Source organism: Chlorocebus sabaeus, chromosome 19, assembly GCF_047675955.1.
Source record: "Chlorocebus sabaeus isolate Y175 chromosome 19, mChlSab1.0.hap1, whole genome shotgun sequence".
In the NCBI taxonomy this organism is placed as follows: Eukaryota; Metazoa; Chordata; class Mammalia; order Primates; family Cercopithecidae; genus Chlorocebus; species Chlorocebus sabaeus.
Genome location: NC_132922.1, coordinates 7,748,168 through 7,765,565, shown reverse-complemented (window position 1 = coordinate 7,765,565; position 17,398 = coordinate 7,748,168). Strand labels below are relative to the sequence as shown.

The 17,398-nt window shown below is 52.0% G+C and overlaps 1 protein-coding gene across 2 annotated transcripts in view; it reads right to left on the bottom strand.

The window, feature by feature from the left end:
* Positions 1-392: 392 nt before the first annotated feature.
* TTLL1 (TTL family tubulin polyglutamylase complex subunit L1) overlaps positions 393-17,398 on the bottom strand; it is a 42,293-nt gene continuing 25,287 nt past the window's right edge. For both annotated transcript variants that reach the window (XM_007976000.3, XM_073006639.1), the window contains 4 exons: positions 16,471-16,614; positions 13,585-13,671; positions 7,772-7,935; positions 393-653 (listed from right to left, as the gene is read on the bottom strand). In XM_007976000.3, the coding sequence (XP_007974191.1) occupies positions 524-653; positions 7,772-7,935; positions 13,585-13,671; positions 16,471-16,614 (525 nt within the window). In that variant the 3' untranslated portion in view covers positions 393-523. The remainder of the gene's footprint in view (positions 654-7,771; positions 7,936-13,584; positions 13,672-16,470; positions 16,615-17,398) is intronic.

Sequence of the window (17,398 nt, the reverse complement as noted above, 5' to 3'; positions counted from 1 at the left end):
CAAGGCTGGGCGCGGTGGCTCATGCCTGTAATCCCAGCACTTTGGGAGGCCAAGGCGGGCGGATCACAAGGTCAGCAGATCGAAACCATCCTGGCTAACACAGTGAAACCCCGTCCCTACTAAAAAATACAAAAAACTAGCCGGGCTTGGAGGCAGGCGCCTGTAGTCGCAGCTACTCGGGAGGCTGAGGCAGGAGAATGGCATGAACCCGGGAGGTGGAGCTTGCAATGAGCCGAGATCGCGCCACTGCACTCCAGCCTGGGCGACTGAGCGAGACTCCGTCTCAAAAAAAAATAAATAAATAAAATGAAATAAAAAATAAAAAAAAAAGCGAGTTTTATACATCCGCATGAATTGGTACCTTTTCCAATAGTCAAACAGACTACAGACCCTTCCAAAGAAGTGTGTTCATTTATTTACAGGGCTTAGGAAAGCAAAAAAGCTCTAGAAAAGGGAAATTTCAAAATAGTGCTTCAGCAAGGCCCGGGTAGAGTGAGTAGTTTTGATAAGGTCTGGGTGGGAGTCACTTCCAGGTGGTAAGGACGGCTCTCCCCGAGTCTCTGGATCGGCCTGCTCTGGGCCCCAGAGACTGGCCCTGACGACTTCTCAGCTCCCGGTCGGCCCCATCACCCTGGGCCAGTTCTTCATCATACCTGGAGACAGAAAGAGGCCAGGATCACGGCAGGCTCTCTTTCAAAGGCAACAGACCAGGCTGCTGTGTGCCAAATGCAACATCACCCAGAGAAGCGACCTGAGGGGGCCCCCTGGCTCCTGCCAGCTCCCGCCCACCTCCCACCTGGCTCCAGCCCGCCTGGTGGCTTTCGCAGCCCGGCAAACGCTCCCCAAGGCCACTGTGCCTATGTGTATAACCTTGTTGTTATTATGGACAGTGCTCTCTCCACGGAAGCTGACATTTTATACAGGTCACCAGGTCAAATTTGGCAAGGACTCCAAAGGCAACATGAATGAAGTGACACGGAACCAGCCCAGGGTACAGAGGTGAGACTGCCTGACTGGAAATGCTTCACACAAGGCACCTGCAGGCTGGGGAGACTAACTCCATGTCAGATGGGAGTAGCACATGAGCACCGGCCAGGGGAGGTCAGGGCAGAGAGGCCCACAGTGCACACTCAGCTAGAGACTCTGCCAGTGTGACCCACGCCACCCCTCCCCATTTTCTATATTTTTTTTTTTTTTTTTGAGATGGAGTTTCGCTCTATCGCCCAGGCTCGTATACAGTGGCGCCATCTCGGCTCACTACAATGTCTGCCTCCTGGGTTCAAACGATTCTCCTGCCTCAGTCTCCCGAGTAGCTGGGATGACAGGCATGTGCCACCACATCCAGCTAATTTTGTGTATTTAGTAGAGACGAGGTTTCCCCATGTTGGCCAAGCTGGTCTCGAACTCCCGACCTCAGGTGATCCACCTGCCTCAGCCTCCCAAAGGGCTGGGATGACAGGTGCGAGCCATTGTGCCCGGCCCCCATTTTCTTTAACTGCCTGTTTCCCAATTAAAGTTCATGCATCCTCAGGCTGCATGTGCTAAGAAGGCAACAGTGCAGGAAACAGCCTGAACTTGTGTGTATAGAAGAGGTGGACAGCAGCCGCAGCTCCCCAGACGGGGCGGTCACAGCAATGGTAAGTGCTGGGTCTTTCCCACAGTGGCGGGGCCCTTCTCTCCCGGGGTCCTGGAGCACGGTCATTGCTGCCGGCACCTATTGCATGCTGCAGCAGGGAGCAGGCTCCGGGGAACGGGGCCGCCCCTCCACGGTGACTCACGTTACCCTCCCAACTCGGGCGGCAGCATCAGGACTTGCTTCCTATGGGGGGAAACTGGGGTTCTAGAGGTTTGCTCAGGGCCTAGGTTCCCACAGCTGGTCTGTGGCAGAGGTAGGATTAACCTCCAGGACTTCTTTATATATATAATATAATATATATATATATGTATACACACACACACACACACTTTTTTTTTTTTTTTTTTTTTTGAGACAGAGTTTCACTCTTGTTGCCCAGGCTGGAGCACAATGGCGCGATCTCGGCTCACAGCAACCTCCACCTCCTGGGTTCAAGCGATTATCCTGCCTCAGTCTCCTGAGTAGCTGGGATTACAGGCATGCACCACCACTAATTTTGTATTTTTAGTAGAGATGGAGTTTCTCCATGTTGGTCAGACTGGTCTCGAACTCCCAACCTCAGGTGATCTGCCCGCCTCAGCCTCCCAAAGACCTCTAGGGTTTCTGATTCCTAATTCGGAGCTTTTTGTCCCACAGAGCTAAGGAGTGTGGAAAGCATCTCTGTCCCGGTAAAAGCACATCCGTCAGTGTGCTGTGCCGGCCATCCTGACCAGGACCTTCGGCTGTATGTGGGTATTTATGTCAAAAACAAAAGGTACCCAGATCCTGAGTGCTAATCTTGTGGACTTCTGGAAAAAGGTAGATTTCTATGATAAGCTTATTACCAAAACCAGAGTCTGCAGGTTGAATGTAGTATTGGTTAGAAACTTCTGAGGTCGAGGCCGGGCACTGTGGCTCACGCCTGTAATCCCAGCACTTTGGGAGGCCGAGGCGGGTGGATCACAAGGTCAGGAGATCGAGACCATCCTGGCCAACATGGTGAAACCCCGTCTCTACTAAAAATACAAAAATTAGCTGGGCGTGGTGGCGCATGCTGTAATCCCAGCTACTTGGCAGGCTGAGGCAAGAGAATCGCTTGAACCAGGGAGGCGGAGGTTACAGTGAGCCGAGGTCACGCCACTGCACACCAGCCTGGCAACAGAGCGAGACTCCATCTCAAAAAAAAAAAAGAAAAAAAAAGAGAAACTTCTGAGGTTAAAGAATGCATTTTCTACATTGTGCTTCTGGTGGCAAACTGGGACTGAAAGAGCAGGAGGGAAGAGAGCATTTTCTGACTTTTTTTTGAAATGGTCACGCAGATTGGAGTGCAGTGGTACAATCTCGGCTCACTGCAACCTCTGCCTCCTGGGTTCAAGAGATTCTCATGCCTCGGCCTCCCAAGTGGCTGGGATTACAGGCACATGCCACCATGTCTGGCTAATTTTTTGTATTTTTGGTAGAGATGGGGTTTCATCATGTTGCCAGGCTGGTCTCGAACCCCTGAGCTCAAGCAATCTGCCTGCCTCGGTCTCCCAAAGCGCTGGGATTACAGGCATGAGCCAGCACGCCTGGCCGCATTTTCTGACTTCTGTCTGTGAAGCAGATACCACAGGCATCCAGGCTCTGCACCAGGGTGGGGCTGTCAGGACAGTGACACGGGTTTGCTTCCTCCCTGGCTCTCGAAGGAGAGACAGCCACAGTCCCTATGACACAAGGAAGCCAGACAGGACACCCCCGGAACTCTGGAATCTGCCTGGGTGGGGGGGTCCTCCAGGATGCCTCCCTGGTCCGTCTCCACAGGATCAGATACCCCGACCCACTGGGGACTCCACATTCATAAATGTCGTCACTCCACTGCCCCTCCGTGTTTGCCTCAGTGGCCAGGGGGCTGCAGTGACCGCCTGTCTGGTTCGTGGCTGCCCCCAGCAGCTTGCTCAAGGTCTGGTGGATGGGAACGTACTGAATGAATGGAGAAAAGGACCACATGTGGTGACCAGTTTCACGGAGCACTTGTGCTGATCTGTGCAGCTCAAAAAACAAAACAAACAGAAAGGAGCATTTGCCAAGCAGCTGGCACCGGGATGTGCTGTTCCCAGGGGTGGTCTGGCCCCCTACTGAGCCAGCGCAGGGGAGAATCAGAGCCAAGATAGTCCTTCGAAGTTCCTGTTCTAGCAGGCTTTTCTTCTGGGTTTTCACAGAAAGAATCTAGTCACTATTAGGGTTTTTAAAGGCTGTAAAAGTACAGCCAGCAACTTCAGAACAGGGTCCACCTCCAGGTGGCAGATGCAAAATGCCAGGCCTTGTGGGGCCACAGCCAATGGCATGGCCTGGGGCACGTCAGTCGCCTCCTGCCCACCTTGGCCTCCCAAAGTGCTGGGAGTGACCTCATGCAGCCAGTGTCCTCCACTAGATGCTGCTGGGCTCTGAGGGGTTGCTGTGGGCACCCAGAGCACCTGGCATGGATGGGTGGCACTGCTCAGATGACATGGCCCTCACAGTCAGCACCAACTGCTACTGCTGCAGGTGGCTGCACCTGAAAATGGAGCTGAGGTTCTGTGATCATCTGAATGCCTAGGGGAAGCGAGCCCTGACTGGAAGCATTTAGAAGCCATCAGCTCCACACAAAAGCCTTCCATTACCCCTCAGGAGCCGGGGGAGGACGGCTGGATCAGGGAGGGGGGTCACCTTATTGTCTCTTCAACTAAAAGCAGTGAGGTGCTGGCCTCTGCTTCTTCTTTTCTTTTTTTTCTTTTTAGGCAGAGTTTTGCTCTGTTGCCCAGGCTGCAGTGCAGTGGCACCATCTCGGCTCACTGCAACCTCCACCTCCCGGGTTCAAGTCATTCTCCTGCCCTCAGCCTCCCAAGTAGCTGGGATTACAGGTGCCCACCACCACACCTGGCTAATTTTTGTATTTTCAGTAGAGACAGGGTTTCACCATGTTGGCTGGGCTGGTCTTGAACTCATGACCTCAGGTGATCCACCTGCCTTAGCCTCCCAAAGTGCTGGGATTACAGGTATGAGCCACCATGCCTGGCCTGGCCTCTGCTGCTTAGCCTGGAGATGGCAAGTGTGGTCCTCTCCCTCAAGAAGGCCACAGGCTGGACAGGTCTCAGGCTCCACACACTCCCAACAGGCCAGCCTCCCCACCACCCTCTCTCACTGGACTGAAGAGAACCCCCAAAGGTCCTCATGCTACTGACAAGTCTCCCCACCACGGTCCCCACCCCTGTGCACCCTCACAGACCCCCTTGGTCCTCCAGCACAGGGGCCATCAGGACCCAGCCCCCAAGGCCACCATTGCAGTTGCCGTCCCCAACCCTGATGTTACCCTTCACCTCCCAGGCTGCCAATCCCAGTCTGACCCCATCCCCAGAATCGCCCTCTGTGGGCTCCAGAACTCTCTGCCCATCATCGCACCTGCCATTGCCCTCTGCTTGTCCTTCAATCTCCGCTCCCCTTTCCTGTTCTAACGGGCTCCTGAGTCTCCTGGGAGACGCTGCTTCCCCCACAGCTCCTGGTATGGAGGCTGCTTTCTCTTCCATCCACCATCCTCCCAGTTGGAGCGGCCTCCTCTCTAAAACCCCCAGCTCTTTCCAGGCCTGGTCACCACAGTTACCTCCCTCCTCGCACAGTCACCTCCAGTCCTCCAGGTCACCGCCCCAGATCCCTTGGAGAGCCAGGCTCCTAGTTCATGGTGGCAGGTGACGGCAATGACCAAACAGATGAAAGCCCCAACTCCCGGACCTCTGGTGCCCCCATCCTCTACTCCATCTCAGTCCCATCCCCAGGGAGTCCCCAAGCCTCATCACCCCTCATATTATCTCCAAGGCTCACTCCCTGACCACTGCCCCTTCTCCCAGCCCACTTCCCTAGGGCCCGACTCCAACAACCCTCCTCCCTGCGGGACTGCCACCCACCCCCGCCTTCTCCCTGTCCCCGCTGCCCTCTCTCTTGCCATCACAAGCTCCCAACCCTGGTCCCTCCCAACCCTCTGCCTTCTCTGTACCTAGCCTGGGCAGCTGACCATGGAGCGAGAGAACAGCTAACCACACACACTGACTGCTTGCCCCTGAAGTTCACAGCCACCACCCTGTAGAGGCCCTGAGGTTGCCGGCAAGCCCAGCGTACTTCCATCTAAACTCCCCTTCCACCTGCTCCTCCTGTCCCAGACAATGAGCTGGGACATGCACATCCACACCACACATCACCCACAGCAGAGGCAGGAGCCAGCTGAGTGTGGGCTCCAGAGTCCTGGGCCCGTGTTCAAATCCTCCCACCAGCAGCACCTACCAGCTGCAAGCCTGAAGTCTCTTATGTGTGTGTGTAAATTTCACTAAATATTTCTTCCTTTGTTTTTTAAAAATTTAAATGAAACGCACATTTTTGCTTTGACAGAAGCATGTAACTGTGATCCTAACACACCTACTCCTCCGCCTTTTACTGCCGTCTGTTTCCCTCTTTTCTGGCTCCCTCCACACCCACTCGACCGCAGTATCGATGCCAACAACATGATGTGTGTCCTTCCACGTTTCCCTGCTCGTGCATTCGCATGTAAGCCACTGCACACATCATTGTACGTACACACAGGGGACTCTGAGGCCAATGTTTTACAAGGAATAAACTATACACCCTTTTCTGCAGTGTGTTTTTCCCAGGCAACCTCCCAAGCCCCACAGTGTAGCTCTGGGTCAATCTTTTTTTGTTTTTAGTTTTTGTTTTTGAGACAGTCTCACTCTGTTGCTCAGGCTGGAGTTCAGGGGTGCAATTTGGGTTCACTGCAACCTCTGCCTCCCGGGTTCAAGTGATTCTGCTGCCTCAGCCTCCTGAGTAGCTCAGATTACAGGTGTGCACCACCATGCCCAGCTAATTTTTGTATTTTTAGTAGAGACAGGGTTTCACCATGTTGATCAGGCTGGTCTTGAACTCCTGACCTCGTGATCTGCCCGCCTCAGCCTCCCAAAGCGCTGGGTGTGAGCCACCACAGCCAACCAGTTCAACCTTTTTAAAGCCCACCTCACAGACCACAGAATGAATGAACCATACTGTGTTCAGCCACCACACTCCTGATGGGCTCTCACTTTGTTCCCACTTTCGTCACTACAAGTATGCCGTGGAACCGCTCTAAGCCTTTGTTTCCACACCCGTGAAATGGAGCTAACAGTCTTACCTACTTCAAAATATTACTGGGGAAAGGAATGGATACTGTGTGTAAAGCATTCTGCACAGTTTCTGACACATGACAAGCCCTCGAAAGTTAGCTATTTCCTTCCCACTCTGTAAGATAGATCTTATTATACCCCTATTTTTTTTGTAGAGATGGGGTTTTGCCATGTTGGCCAGCCTGGTCTTGAACTCCCGACCTCAGGTGATTTGCTTGCCTCAGCCTCCCAAAATGCTGGGATTACAGGCGAGAGCCACTGTACCCGGCTTATTATACCCATTTAAAGGTGGACAAACTGAGGCTCAAACAGCTGCACTGAGTTCCTCCCTGTCACCCAGCTCTGTGTGGCAAAGCCAGGGAATGACCCCCAGTGACCTGTGAGAAACAGGCACTCCATCCAGCCAGCTCCAGCTATCCTGGCAACCAACGGGGGCCTGGCACGTGATCAGTGCACCACACGTATGTCATAAGCAGGAGAATCCACAATGATCAAGTTTAGCACCCAAACTGCTTTTCTGGGCTGTGTGCAGTGGCTCACGCTTGTAATCTCAGCACTTTGGGAGGCCGAGGTGGGAGGATCACTTGAGGTCAGGAGTTCAAGACCAGCCTGGCCAACATGGTGAACCCTGTCTCTACTAAAACTACAAAAATTAGCCAGGAGTGGTAACACATGCCTATAATCCCAGCTACTTGGGAGGCTGAGGCAGGAGAACTGCTTGAACCTAGGAGGCGGAGGTTGCAGTGAGCCGAGATCGTGCCACTGTACTCCAGCCTTGGCGACAGAGTGAGAATCCCTCTCAAAATAATAATAATAGTAAAATAAATTAACAAATTGCTTTTCTGCTACAACACAATCTATCCCATAATGTCATCAGTAAATGAAACGTTCTGCCCAAATAAGGGGAATCCACACATGCCCAGAAATCCGAGCTGGGCTATGGCACATGCCATTAGGAAACACAGAAGAACAAGCGCACAGTCGCACGCAGACTTACAGAATCTCGTAATTGCCGAGGACTTCCTTTGGGGGCGACTTGTTCCATTTGCAGTCTGGGATTTCGCCGTTCGGGACGGCGATGTTGAGGGTGTCATTAATCAGGTTATACTTGAGGATGCGATCGTTGGCAGTGCTGGACGTGAGAGATGGGGACGCGTTCACCTGTGAGACGAAAGACCCACGTTCCTCAGCTGTGTCTCCCGCTCTTTTGGAATGAAAACGTGCACTGCAGAAGGAGATGCTGGCTGCTGCACGCTTTAGTCAAGTGTTTTTTTTTTTCTTTTTTTTGAGACGGAGTTTCGCTCTTGTTGCCCAGGCTGGAGTGTAGTGGCACAATCTCAGTTCACTGCAACCTCTGCCTCCCGGGCTCAAGCGATTCTCCTGTCTCAGACTCCCGAGTAGCTGGGATTAGAGGCACACACCACCACGCCCAGCTATTTTTTGTATTTTATTAGAGATGGTGTTTCACCATGTTGATCAGGCTGGTCTCGAACTCCTGACCTCAGGTGATCCTCCCACCTCAGCCTCCCAAAGTGCTGGGATTTCAGGCGTGAGCCACTGCGCCTGGCAAGTTGTTATTCAACATTGCTACTATCTAATATCGTCAGAGCACCTTGCTAGGAAGCACTTTGTGATCCACTTTTATTAGCTGGTCAGTGAAATATAAGTAATACTGAAAGATGCGATTAGAATTAGGATCTACAAATCAGCAATCACACAAACATTTTGGGCCAGTGTATATCACAAACATTATCAGTGCCTACCTGTGTGACTGCTTCTGTCCTAAGTGCCAAGAGCCCCCCAGCGGTTTGTTAGAATCAGCGAACCAAATGACCCTGCCCAAGCAGCAGTGTGGGTTTAAGTAAAAAGCGATGGGCCCCCTTTTCACGAAGAGAGTAATATCTCATTAGTAAAGCAGCATTCCGAGTCAAATGATGAATCCTGTTCAACACATGGAAAGGTGGTCCCATAAGGCCTCTGAGAAGCTAAGCAATGTCACAAAATCCACACATTAAAATGGAGACATTCACTTTGTTCTGTGGAGAGTCCCACAGGCCCTCAGTCACTCCTTTTTTTTTTTTTTCTGTGATGGAGTCTTGCTCTGTTTCCCAGGCTGGAATGCAGTGGTGCGATCTCAGCTCACGGCAACCTCTGCCTCCCGGGTTCAAGCAATTCTCCTGCCTCAGCCTCCTGAGTAGCTGGGATTAACAGGCGTCTGCCACCATACCTGGCTAATACTTGTATTTTTACTAGAGACAGGGTTTCACCATGTTAGTCAGGCTGGTCTGGAATGCCTGACCTCAGGGGATCTGCCTGCCTTGGCCTCCCAAAGTGCTGGGGTTACAGGCGTGAGCCACTGTGCCCGGCCATTCACTACTTATTTACTCATATTTTAGGTACAGTTCTAATGACCTCGGTTATTCAGGCCATGGGGGATTAGAGGGAGCAAATCTGCAAGCCGTTCAGGTTTCTCCCAGTCAGACTGCCTGTCCGTGCTGCTAGCAGGGTATCGAATATGTACTGTACCAAAGAATTACACAGATCTCATTGTCCTCAAAATGACCACTGTAATATACCACAATACTGTAATTCTTATCATGAACACATGAAGACTAAGAATTGTTATTAGGGGCCAGGCGTGGTGGCTCATGCCTGTAATCCTAGTACTTTGGGAGGCCGAGGCAAGTGGATCACGAGGTCAAGAGTTTGAGACCAAACTGGTCAACACGGTGAAACCCCATCTCTACTAAAAATAAAAAAAATTAGCTGAGCGTGGTGGCGGGCACCTGTAATCCCAGCTACTCGGGAGGCTGAGACGGGACAATCGCTTGAACTCAGGAGGTGGAGGTTGCAGTGAGCCGAGATCGCACCACTGCACTCCAGCCTGGGCGACAGAGTGAGACTCCGTCTCAAAAAAAAAAAAAAAAAAAGAATTGTTTTAGGCTGTGTTCAGTGGCTCACAACTATAACCCCAGCACTTTGGGAGGCTGAGGTAGAAGGATCGCTTGAAGCTAGGAGTTCGAGACTAGCCTAGGCAACACAGCGAGATCCCATCTCTACAAAAAAGAAAAAAAAAAAATTAGCTGGAAAGAGTGGCACACAGCTCTAGTCCCAGCTACACAGGAGGCTGAGGTGAGAAGATCACTTGAGCCCAGGAGTTCAAGGCTGTGGCGAGCAATGATGGTGACATTGCACTCCAGCCTGGACAACAGAGCGAGACTTGGTCTCTTAAAAACAAAAAACAAACCAAAAAAAACAACCCAGGCCAGGCGCAGTGGCTCACGCCTGTAATCTCAGCACTTTGGGAGGCTGCAGTGGGCAGATCACTTGAGGTCGGAGTTCAAGACCAGCCTGACCAACATGGTAAAACCCCATCTCTACTAAAAATACAAAAGTTAGCCAGGCGTGGTGGCAGTTACCTGTAATCCCAGCTACTTGGGAGGCTGAGGCATGAGAATTGCTTGAACTCAGGAGGTGGAGGTTGGCAGTGAGCCAAGATCATGCCACTGCACTCCAGCCTGGGCGACAGAGCAGGACTCTGTCTCAAAAAGAAGAAATAAAAATAAAAATAAAAAATACCCAAAACACTAGGGTCTGCAAAAGAGGGGAGAGAGAAGAAGGCGGCAAGGGTTTAAATACTCCCTATTGAATACTATGTTCACTATTTGGGTGACGGGTTTGAGAGAAGCCCAAAGCCCAGCATTCTGCAATATATCCATGTAACAAATCTGGATATGTGCCCCCTAAAACGAAAAAAAGAAAAGAAAAAAAAAAAAGGCTGGGAGCAGTTGCTCACACTTGTAATTCCAGCACTTTGGGAAGCCAAGGCAGGAGGATCACTTGAGCCCAGGAGTTCAAAACCAGCTTGGGAGGCTGGGCGTGGTAGCTCACGCCTGTAATCCCAGCACTTTGAGAGGCCAAGATGGGCGGATCACCTGAGGTCAGGAGTTCGAGACCAGCCTGACCAACATGTAGAAACCCTGTCTCTACTAAAAATACAAAATTAGCCAGGCATGGTGGCTCATGCCTGTAATCCCAGCTGCTCTGCAGGCTGAGGCGGGAGAATCACTTGAACCCAGGAGGTAGAAGTTGTGGTGAGCCAAGATGGCACCACTGCACTCCAGCCTGGGCAACAAGAGTGAAATTCCATCTCAAAAAACAAACAACAAACAAACAAAAAACACAAAAAAAAACTCCAGCTTGCGCAGCATAGTGAGACCCCATCTCTAAAAAAAAAAAAAAAAAATTAGCCAGGCATGGTGGCGCATGTCTGTAATCCCAGCTACTCGGGAGACTGAGGCAGGAATATCACTTAAGCCCAGAAGCTGGAGGCTGCAGTGAGCTATGATTACGCCATTGCCTCCAGCCTAGGCCACAGAGTGGGACCCTGTCTCGAGGCAGAAAAAAAAAAGAAAAGAAAAAAAAAAGAATTGTTGGCCAGGCATGGTGGCTCATGCCTGTCCTCTTAGCACTTTGGGAGGCCGAGGCAGGCAGATTGCCTGAGCACTCAGGGGTTTGAGACCAGCCTAGGTAACATGGTGAAACCCTGTCTCTGCTAAAATACAAAAAATTAGCCGGGGGTGGCAGCATGCACCCGTAGTCCCGGCTACTCAGGAGGCTGAGGCAGGAGAATTGCTTGAACCTAGGAGGCAGAGGTTGCATTGAGCCAAGATTGCGCCACTGCACTCCAGCCTAAGCGACAGAGGAGACTCCGTCTCAAAAAAACAAAAAACAAAACAAAAACCAGAATTGTTATTAAGAAGTAGGGCCGGGGCCGGGCGCGGTGGTTCACGCCTGTAATCCCAGCACTTTGGGAGGCCGAGGTGGGCAGATCACCAGGTCAGGAGATGGAGACCATCCTAGCTAACACGGTGAAACTCCGTCTCTACTGAAAATACAAAAAAATTAGCCGGGCGTGGTGGCGGGCGCCTGTAGTCCCAGCTTCTAGGGAGGCTGAAGCCAGGGAAACGTGAACCAGGGAGGCAGCAGAGCTTGCAGTGAGCGGAGATTGCACCACTGCACTCCAGCCTGGGCGACAGAGCTAGACTCCGTCTCAAAAAATAAATAAATAAATAAATAAAAGAAAAAAGAAGTAGGGCCAGGTGCAGTGGCTCACACCTGTAATCCCAGCACTTTGGGAGGCCGAGGCGGGCGGATCATGAGGTCAGGAGTTCAAGACCAGCCTGACCAACATGGTGAAACCCCATCTCTACTAAAAATACAAAAATTAGCTGGGTATAATGGCACACGCCTGTAATCCCAGCTACTCAGGAAGCTGAGGCAGGAGAATTGCTTAAACCCGGGAGGCAGAGATTGCAGTGAACCGAGATTGTGCCACTGTACTCCAGCCTGGGTGACAGAGTGAGACTCCATCTCAAAAAAAAAAAGAAAAAAAAAATTAACGTTCACAATTAAGATCCTAGTTCATGCAGGAGAGACTTCCATTCAAGTTACTGGGTTTTTTTTGTTTTGTGTTTTGTTTGTTTGTTTTCTTTCTTTTGAGACAAAGTCTCCCCTCTGTCACCCAGGTTGGAATACAGTAGTGTGTGGCGTGATCTCAGCTCACTGTAACCTCAGCCTCCCGAGTTCAAGCGATTCTCCTGCCTCAGCCTCTCCAGTAGCTGGGATTACAGATGCGCACCACCACACGCGGCCAATTTTTTTATTTTTAGTAGAGGCGGCATTTTGCCGTGTTGGCCAGGCTAGTCTTGAATTCCTGACCTCAGGTGATCCACCTGCCTTGGCCTACCAAAGTGCTGGGATTACAGGAGTGAGCCACCACACCTGGCCTCAAGTGATTCTGTTTAACATGGAGGACAAGAAAGTACGAACACTGGCGATCTATTCCCCGCTCACACACCCAGCTTTGGCGGCATAAGGAGTTGCCTGGAAAATGCCATGATGGAACCAGCTCGCTTGGCTCTTCCGGCAGCTTCATGAAGGGGTTCCCATTGGCTCTTCCGGCAGCTTCATGAAGGGGTTCCCATGACTCTACCCACAGGGAACCACTCCCTACAACCTGCTATTGTGGACTCAGGTGTCCTGGCTCAAAATGTGACCGAGATGAAGGGCCCGAGCCGTGCACTGGCAAATGAACTTGGTCGGAAGGGCGTGTGGGGAGATGAACCAATAACCAATACAGCCGGAGTTCTTTTGTCCCCTCAGAGGCCTGAAGCTCCTCCTCCTGGCTCCAGGGTAACAGTTGGGCAAGGTGGGTTTGAAGCTGGGGCCTCTGGTAAGTGCGCCGGCGCCCACTGTGGCTGAGGTCGCACCAGCCAGGCTTGGTGTCAGGAGGCAGTGCTAAACAGACACCCACCATGATGTCCTCTCCACCCACTGACAGAGGCAGAGGAATCCACTTCCAAACTCGACCTTCACAGATGCCGAAGAACAGCAGAGGCGTTCCTTCCCTCAGGAGCGTGCTCCTGCTGGCCAAGGGCTGCCGAGGTTGTGAGCTGCTTTCCTAGACGGGAACACTGTCACCCATGAGGGCAGGGGAGGGTCCGGGGGACAGGGTGCAGGACTGAGGGAGAATGGACTAGCCCAGAGGCACCCTGGAGGTGCCGTCACCACCAAGTTCACGTGAGATGCGCCACAGCTCCCTGTCGTGGGCTGGGCTCTGGGAGGGGAGCAGTGCAGGAATGTGCTTATAATTTAACTATCAGCAAACCATCAAACCTGAACATCGGTCCCTTTCCTGCCTGGCCTGAGAAACATCCAGGGCCTGGGGGACCGCTGGGCACGAGTCGGGGCAGAAGCATGTCGGGGGTGGTGTGTGGTGTGACTGGGTGTGGGTGCTCCCATGGTTACCTCGATCAGCCAGGGCTTCAGCTTGTCGTCAATGATGATGTCATAGCCATAGCATTCAAAGCAGTGCTTGTCATTGTTCATCACCGGCTGGAGAGAGAGTGACCAGTGGGTGACATGGCCAGCATCGAAGGGCGCAGCCGAGACTAACGCCTCAGAAACAAGCAGGATCATCCCACGGTCCCGACCTCCCACAGCAAGGGTTCCCACCCTCCACCACAAACGCTTCCTTCCCTCCTCTCCCTCTTCCTCCTGCAGAGCTCAGAGACTGGACACTTTCCTCAGCCTGATAGAGGGAACTGATGGAACCAGAACGGGCATCTCTGCATCTCACTCATCAGAGGCTTGACTAGCACCCAACCCCTCTGCCGGCGTGACACTGTCATCAGAGTGGACGGGTGTCCAGCTCCAAGCCCAGAACCTGCAGTGAAGGTCTGTGCAGGCTTATCACAGACAAACACAAACTGTTCCCCAGGCTGCCCGTCACCCCTTCCCAGGCCCTTAGGAATCCGGGTGCCAGACTGTTAACCTCTGTTCCCAGTGACAAAAGTAAATCCATTTATATACAAATTTTTGAATTTCCTTGGTAATTTTTGATTCCGTTTCACTTAGATGCACATTAGATTAACTGTTCTCCAGATACATAAATAACATCACCTGAGGCTGGGTGCAGTGGCTCATGCCCGTAATCCCAGCACTTTGGGAGGCCAAGGTGGGAGGATCACTTGAGCCCAGGAGTTTGAGACCAGCCTGGGTAACACAGCGAGACCCCCGCCTCTACAAGAAATAAAACATTTAGCTGGGTGTGGTGGTATGTGCCTGCAGTCCCAGCTACTCGGGACGGCTGGAGGCTGGGAGGAAGAAGAGTGCCATGAGGAGTGGTGGAGTGCAGTGAGCCATGAACACGCCACTACACTCCAGCCTGGGTGACAGAGCAAGAATCTGTCACTTCAAACAAACAAACAAACAAACAAAAGAAACCTGGCTGTGTGCAGTGGCTGATATCTGTAATCCCAGCACTTTGGGAGGCTGAGGCGGTGGATCACCTGAGGTCGGGAGTTCGAGACCAGCCTGGCCAACATGGTGAAACCCCGTCTCTACTAAAAATACAATAAATTAGCGGCGTGTGGTGGTTCGTGCCTGTAATCCCAGCTACTCGGGAGGCTGAGACAGGAGAATCGCTTGTACCTGGGAGGCGGAGCTTGCAGTGAGCCGAGATCGCACCACTGCACTCCAGCCTGGGTGACAGAGTGAGACTCTGTCTCACAAAAAAAAAAAAAGAAGCAGGTCTTGGCCAGGTGCAGAGGCTCACATCTGTAATCCCAGCACCTTGGGAAGCCGAGGTGGGAAGATCATGAGGTCAGGAGATTGAGAGCAGCCTGGCCAATACGGTGAAACTCTGTCTATACTAAAAATACAAAAATTAGCTGGGCGTTGTGGCACATGCCTGTAATCCCAGGAACTTGGGAGGCTGAGGCAGGAGAATCGTTTGAACCAGGGAATTGGAGGTTGCAGTGGGCCAAGATTGTGCCACTGCATTTCAGTCTGGGTGACAGAATGAGACTCTGCCTCAAAAACAAAAACAAAACAAAACAAAAAATAGGGTCTTGCTTTGTTACCACAAGTCTCAAACTTGTGGGCTTACGTGATCCTCCACCTCCGCCTCTCAAAGTCCTGGGATTACAGGCGTGAGCCACAGTGCCCGGCCCGGGAAATACTAATAGTAGCCAGCTTGCTGGTGCTCAAATATTTGTTTCTCTCCTCTTCCTTGAAAATAGATGTGCACCTGCTTTAACACTGTAAAGCAAAACACGAATGCCAACTGCAAACCAGCAAATAAACAAAAAACGAGAAGATTAAAAAAAAGAAGAGGCATGCTATTTCCAGTCCAAAATATCTATGAAATACTAAAGTCAGGACAGCTACAGAAAAAAGGCTGCTGGAAGTCCATCTCCAATATATCACTTTATGTCAAAATAGTTATTATTGACTTAGTGGGTATAAGAGGAGTGAAGGGGCCGGGGCCTGTGGCTACACCTGAGAGGCTAGCCCAGCTCACCCCAGGGCGGCACTGGGCTAGAAGCTGGCCCCTTTCCCTCCCCGAAAAAACCGCAGCCTCTGGCAGACGTGCAAGCGGCAAGAACATCAAAACAGGCTTTTTTTTTTTTTTTTTTGAGACAGAGTTTTGCTCTTGTTGCCCAGACTGGAGCGCAATCTTGGAGACGGAGTTTCCCTCTTGGCGCCCAGGCTGGAGTACACTGGCGCGATCTTGCCTCACTGCAACCTCCGCCTCCCGGATTCAAGCAATTCTCCTGCCTCAGCTTCCTGAGTAGCTGGGATTACAGGTGCGCACCACCATGCCCAGATAATTTTTTGTATTTTTAGTAGAGATATGGTTTCACCATGGCCAGGCTGGTCTTGAACTTCTGATCTCAGGTGATCCGCCCACCTCAGCCTCTCAGAGTGCTGGGATTACAGGCGTGAGCCAATGCACCCGGCCTGTTCTTTGTTTTTTGAGACAGAGTCTCACTCTATCACCCAGGCTGGAGTGCAGTGATGTGATCTCCGCTCACTGAAACCTCCACCTCCCGGGTTCAAGCGATTCTCCTGCCTCAGCCTCCCAAGTAGCTGGGATTACACATGCATGCCACCACGCCTGGCTAATTTTTGTACTTTTAGTAGAGACAGGGTTTCACCATGTCTGTAGGCCAGACTAGTCTCAAACTTCTGACCTCAGGTGGTCTGCCTGCCTCAGCCTCCCAAAGTGCTGGGATTACAGGCGTGAGCCACTGCGCACAGCTGAAAACAGGTATTTTTAACAAGAACAGCAAGCCCCCCGACTCCCAAACATGCCCTGGGAGCTGACTCCCCCGCCCACAGCAAACTCACCGCCACAGCCTTCAAGGACTGCACGATGATCCAGTGGATCTCGTCGAACAGCTTGCTGGTCACCTCCTTGCCGCGGGTGCTCTCCAGGTAGAGCCGCAGGTTGCTCACTGTCCACTTGCCCCCATGGATGTGGTTGTAGTCCTCCTGGTGACAGGAAAGCGGGCAGGCATCCCTCAGGTTATGCACCCCAGAGGAACCCCGTGGAACCGTTGCATCCCCCAAGCATTTCTGGAGTGACCCCTGGGTGTGGGCATGCAGCAACAAGGCAAACATCCGGACCCTTACCCCAGGGAGATCTGGGCCAGCTATTTTCCATTTTGTTTTAAGATAGGGTCTCACTCCGTCCCCCAAGCTGGAGTGCAGTGGCATGACTTTGGTGTACTGCAGCCTTGACCTTGTGAGCTTAAGCGAGCCTCTCACCTCAGCCTCCCAAGTAACTGGGACTACAGGCACGTGCCACCATGCCTGGCTGATTTTTAAATTTTTTTTAGAGAAGAGGTCTCACTATGTTGCCCGGACTGGTCGTGAACTCCTGGCCTCAAGTGATCCTCCTGCCTTGGCCTCCCAAAGTGTAGGGATTACAGGCATGAGCCACTGTGCCCGACCGCCTGGGCCTCCTATTATGTGGGGGTATTTTTTTTTTTTGAGACAGAGTCTCACTCTGCCGCCCAGGCTGGAGTGCAACGGCATGATCTCGGCTCATTGCACTGTGAGTCACCGTCCTGGCCTTATGTGGGTGTTTTTAAATGCTCATCTCCCTAAGACTCTCAGGCTTAATCATTTATGCCTCACAGCACAGGCTGTGGAGTGCTGCCGGGATACCCTTCAAGACCAAGGCACTCGTTCTTCCAGCTGAGACCCACCCTCACTGGGAGTGCCCTTGGCTTGAGGGAGCTGCCTAATCCAGGGTGAAAGCCTTCCCCAAGGG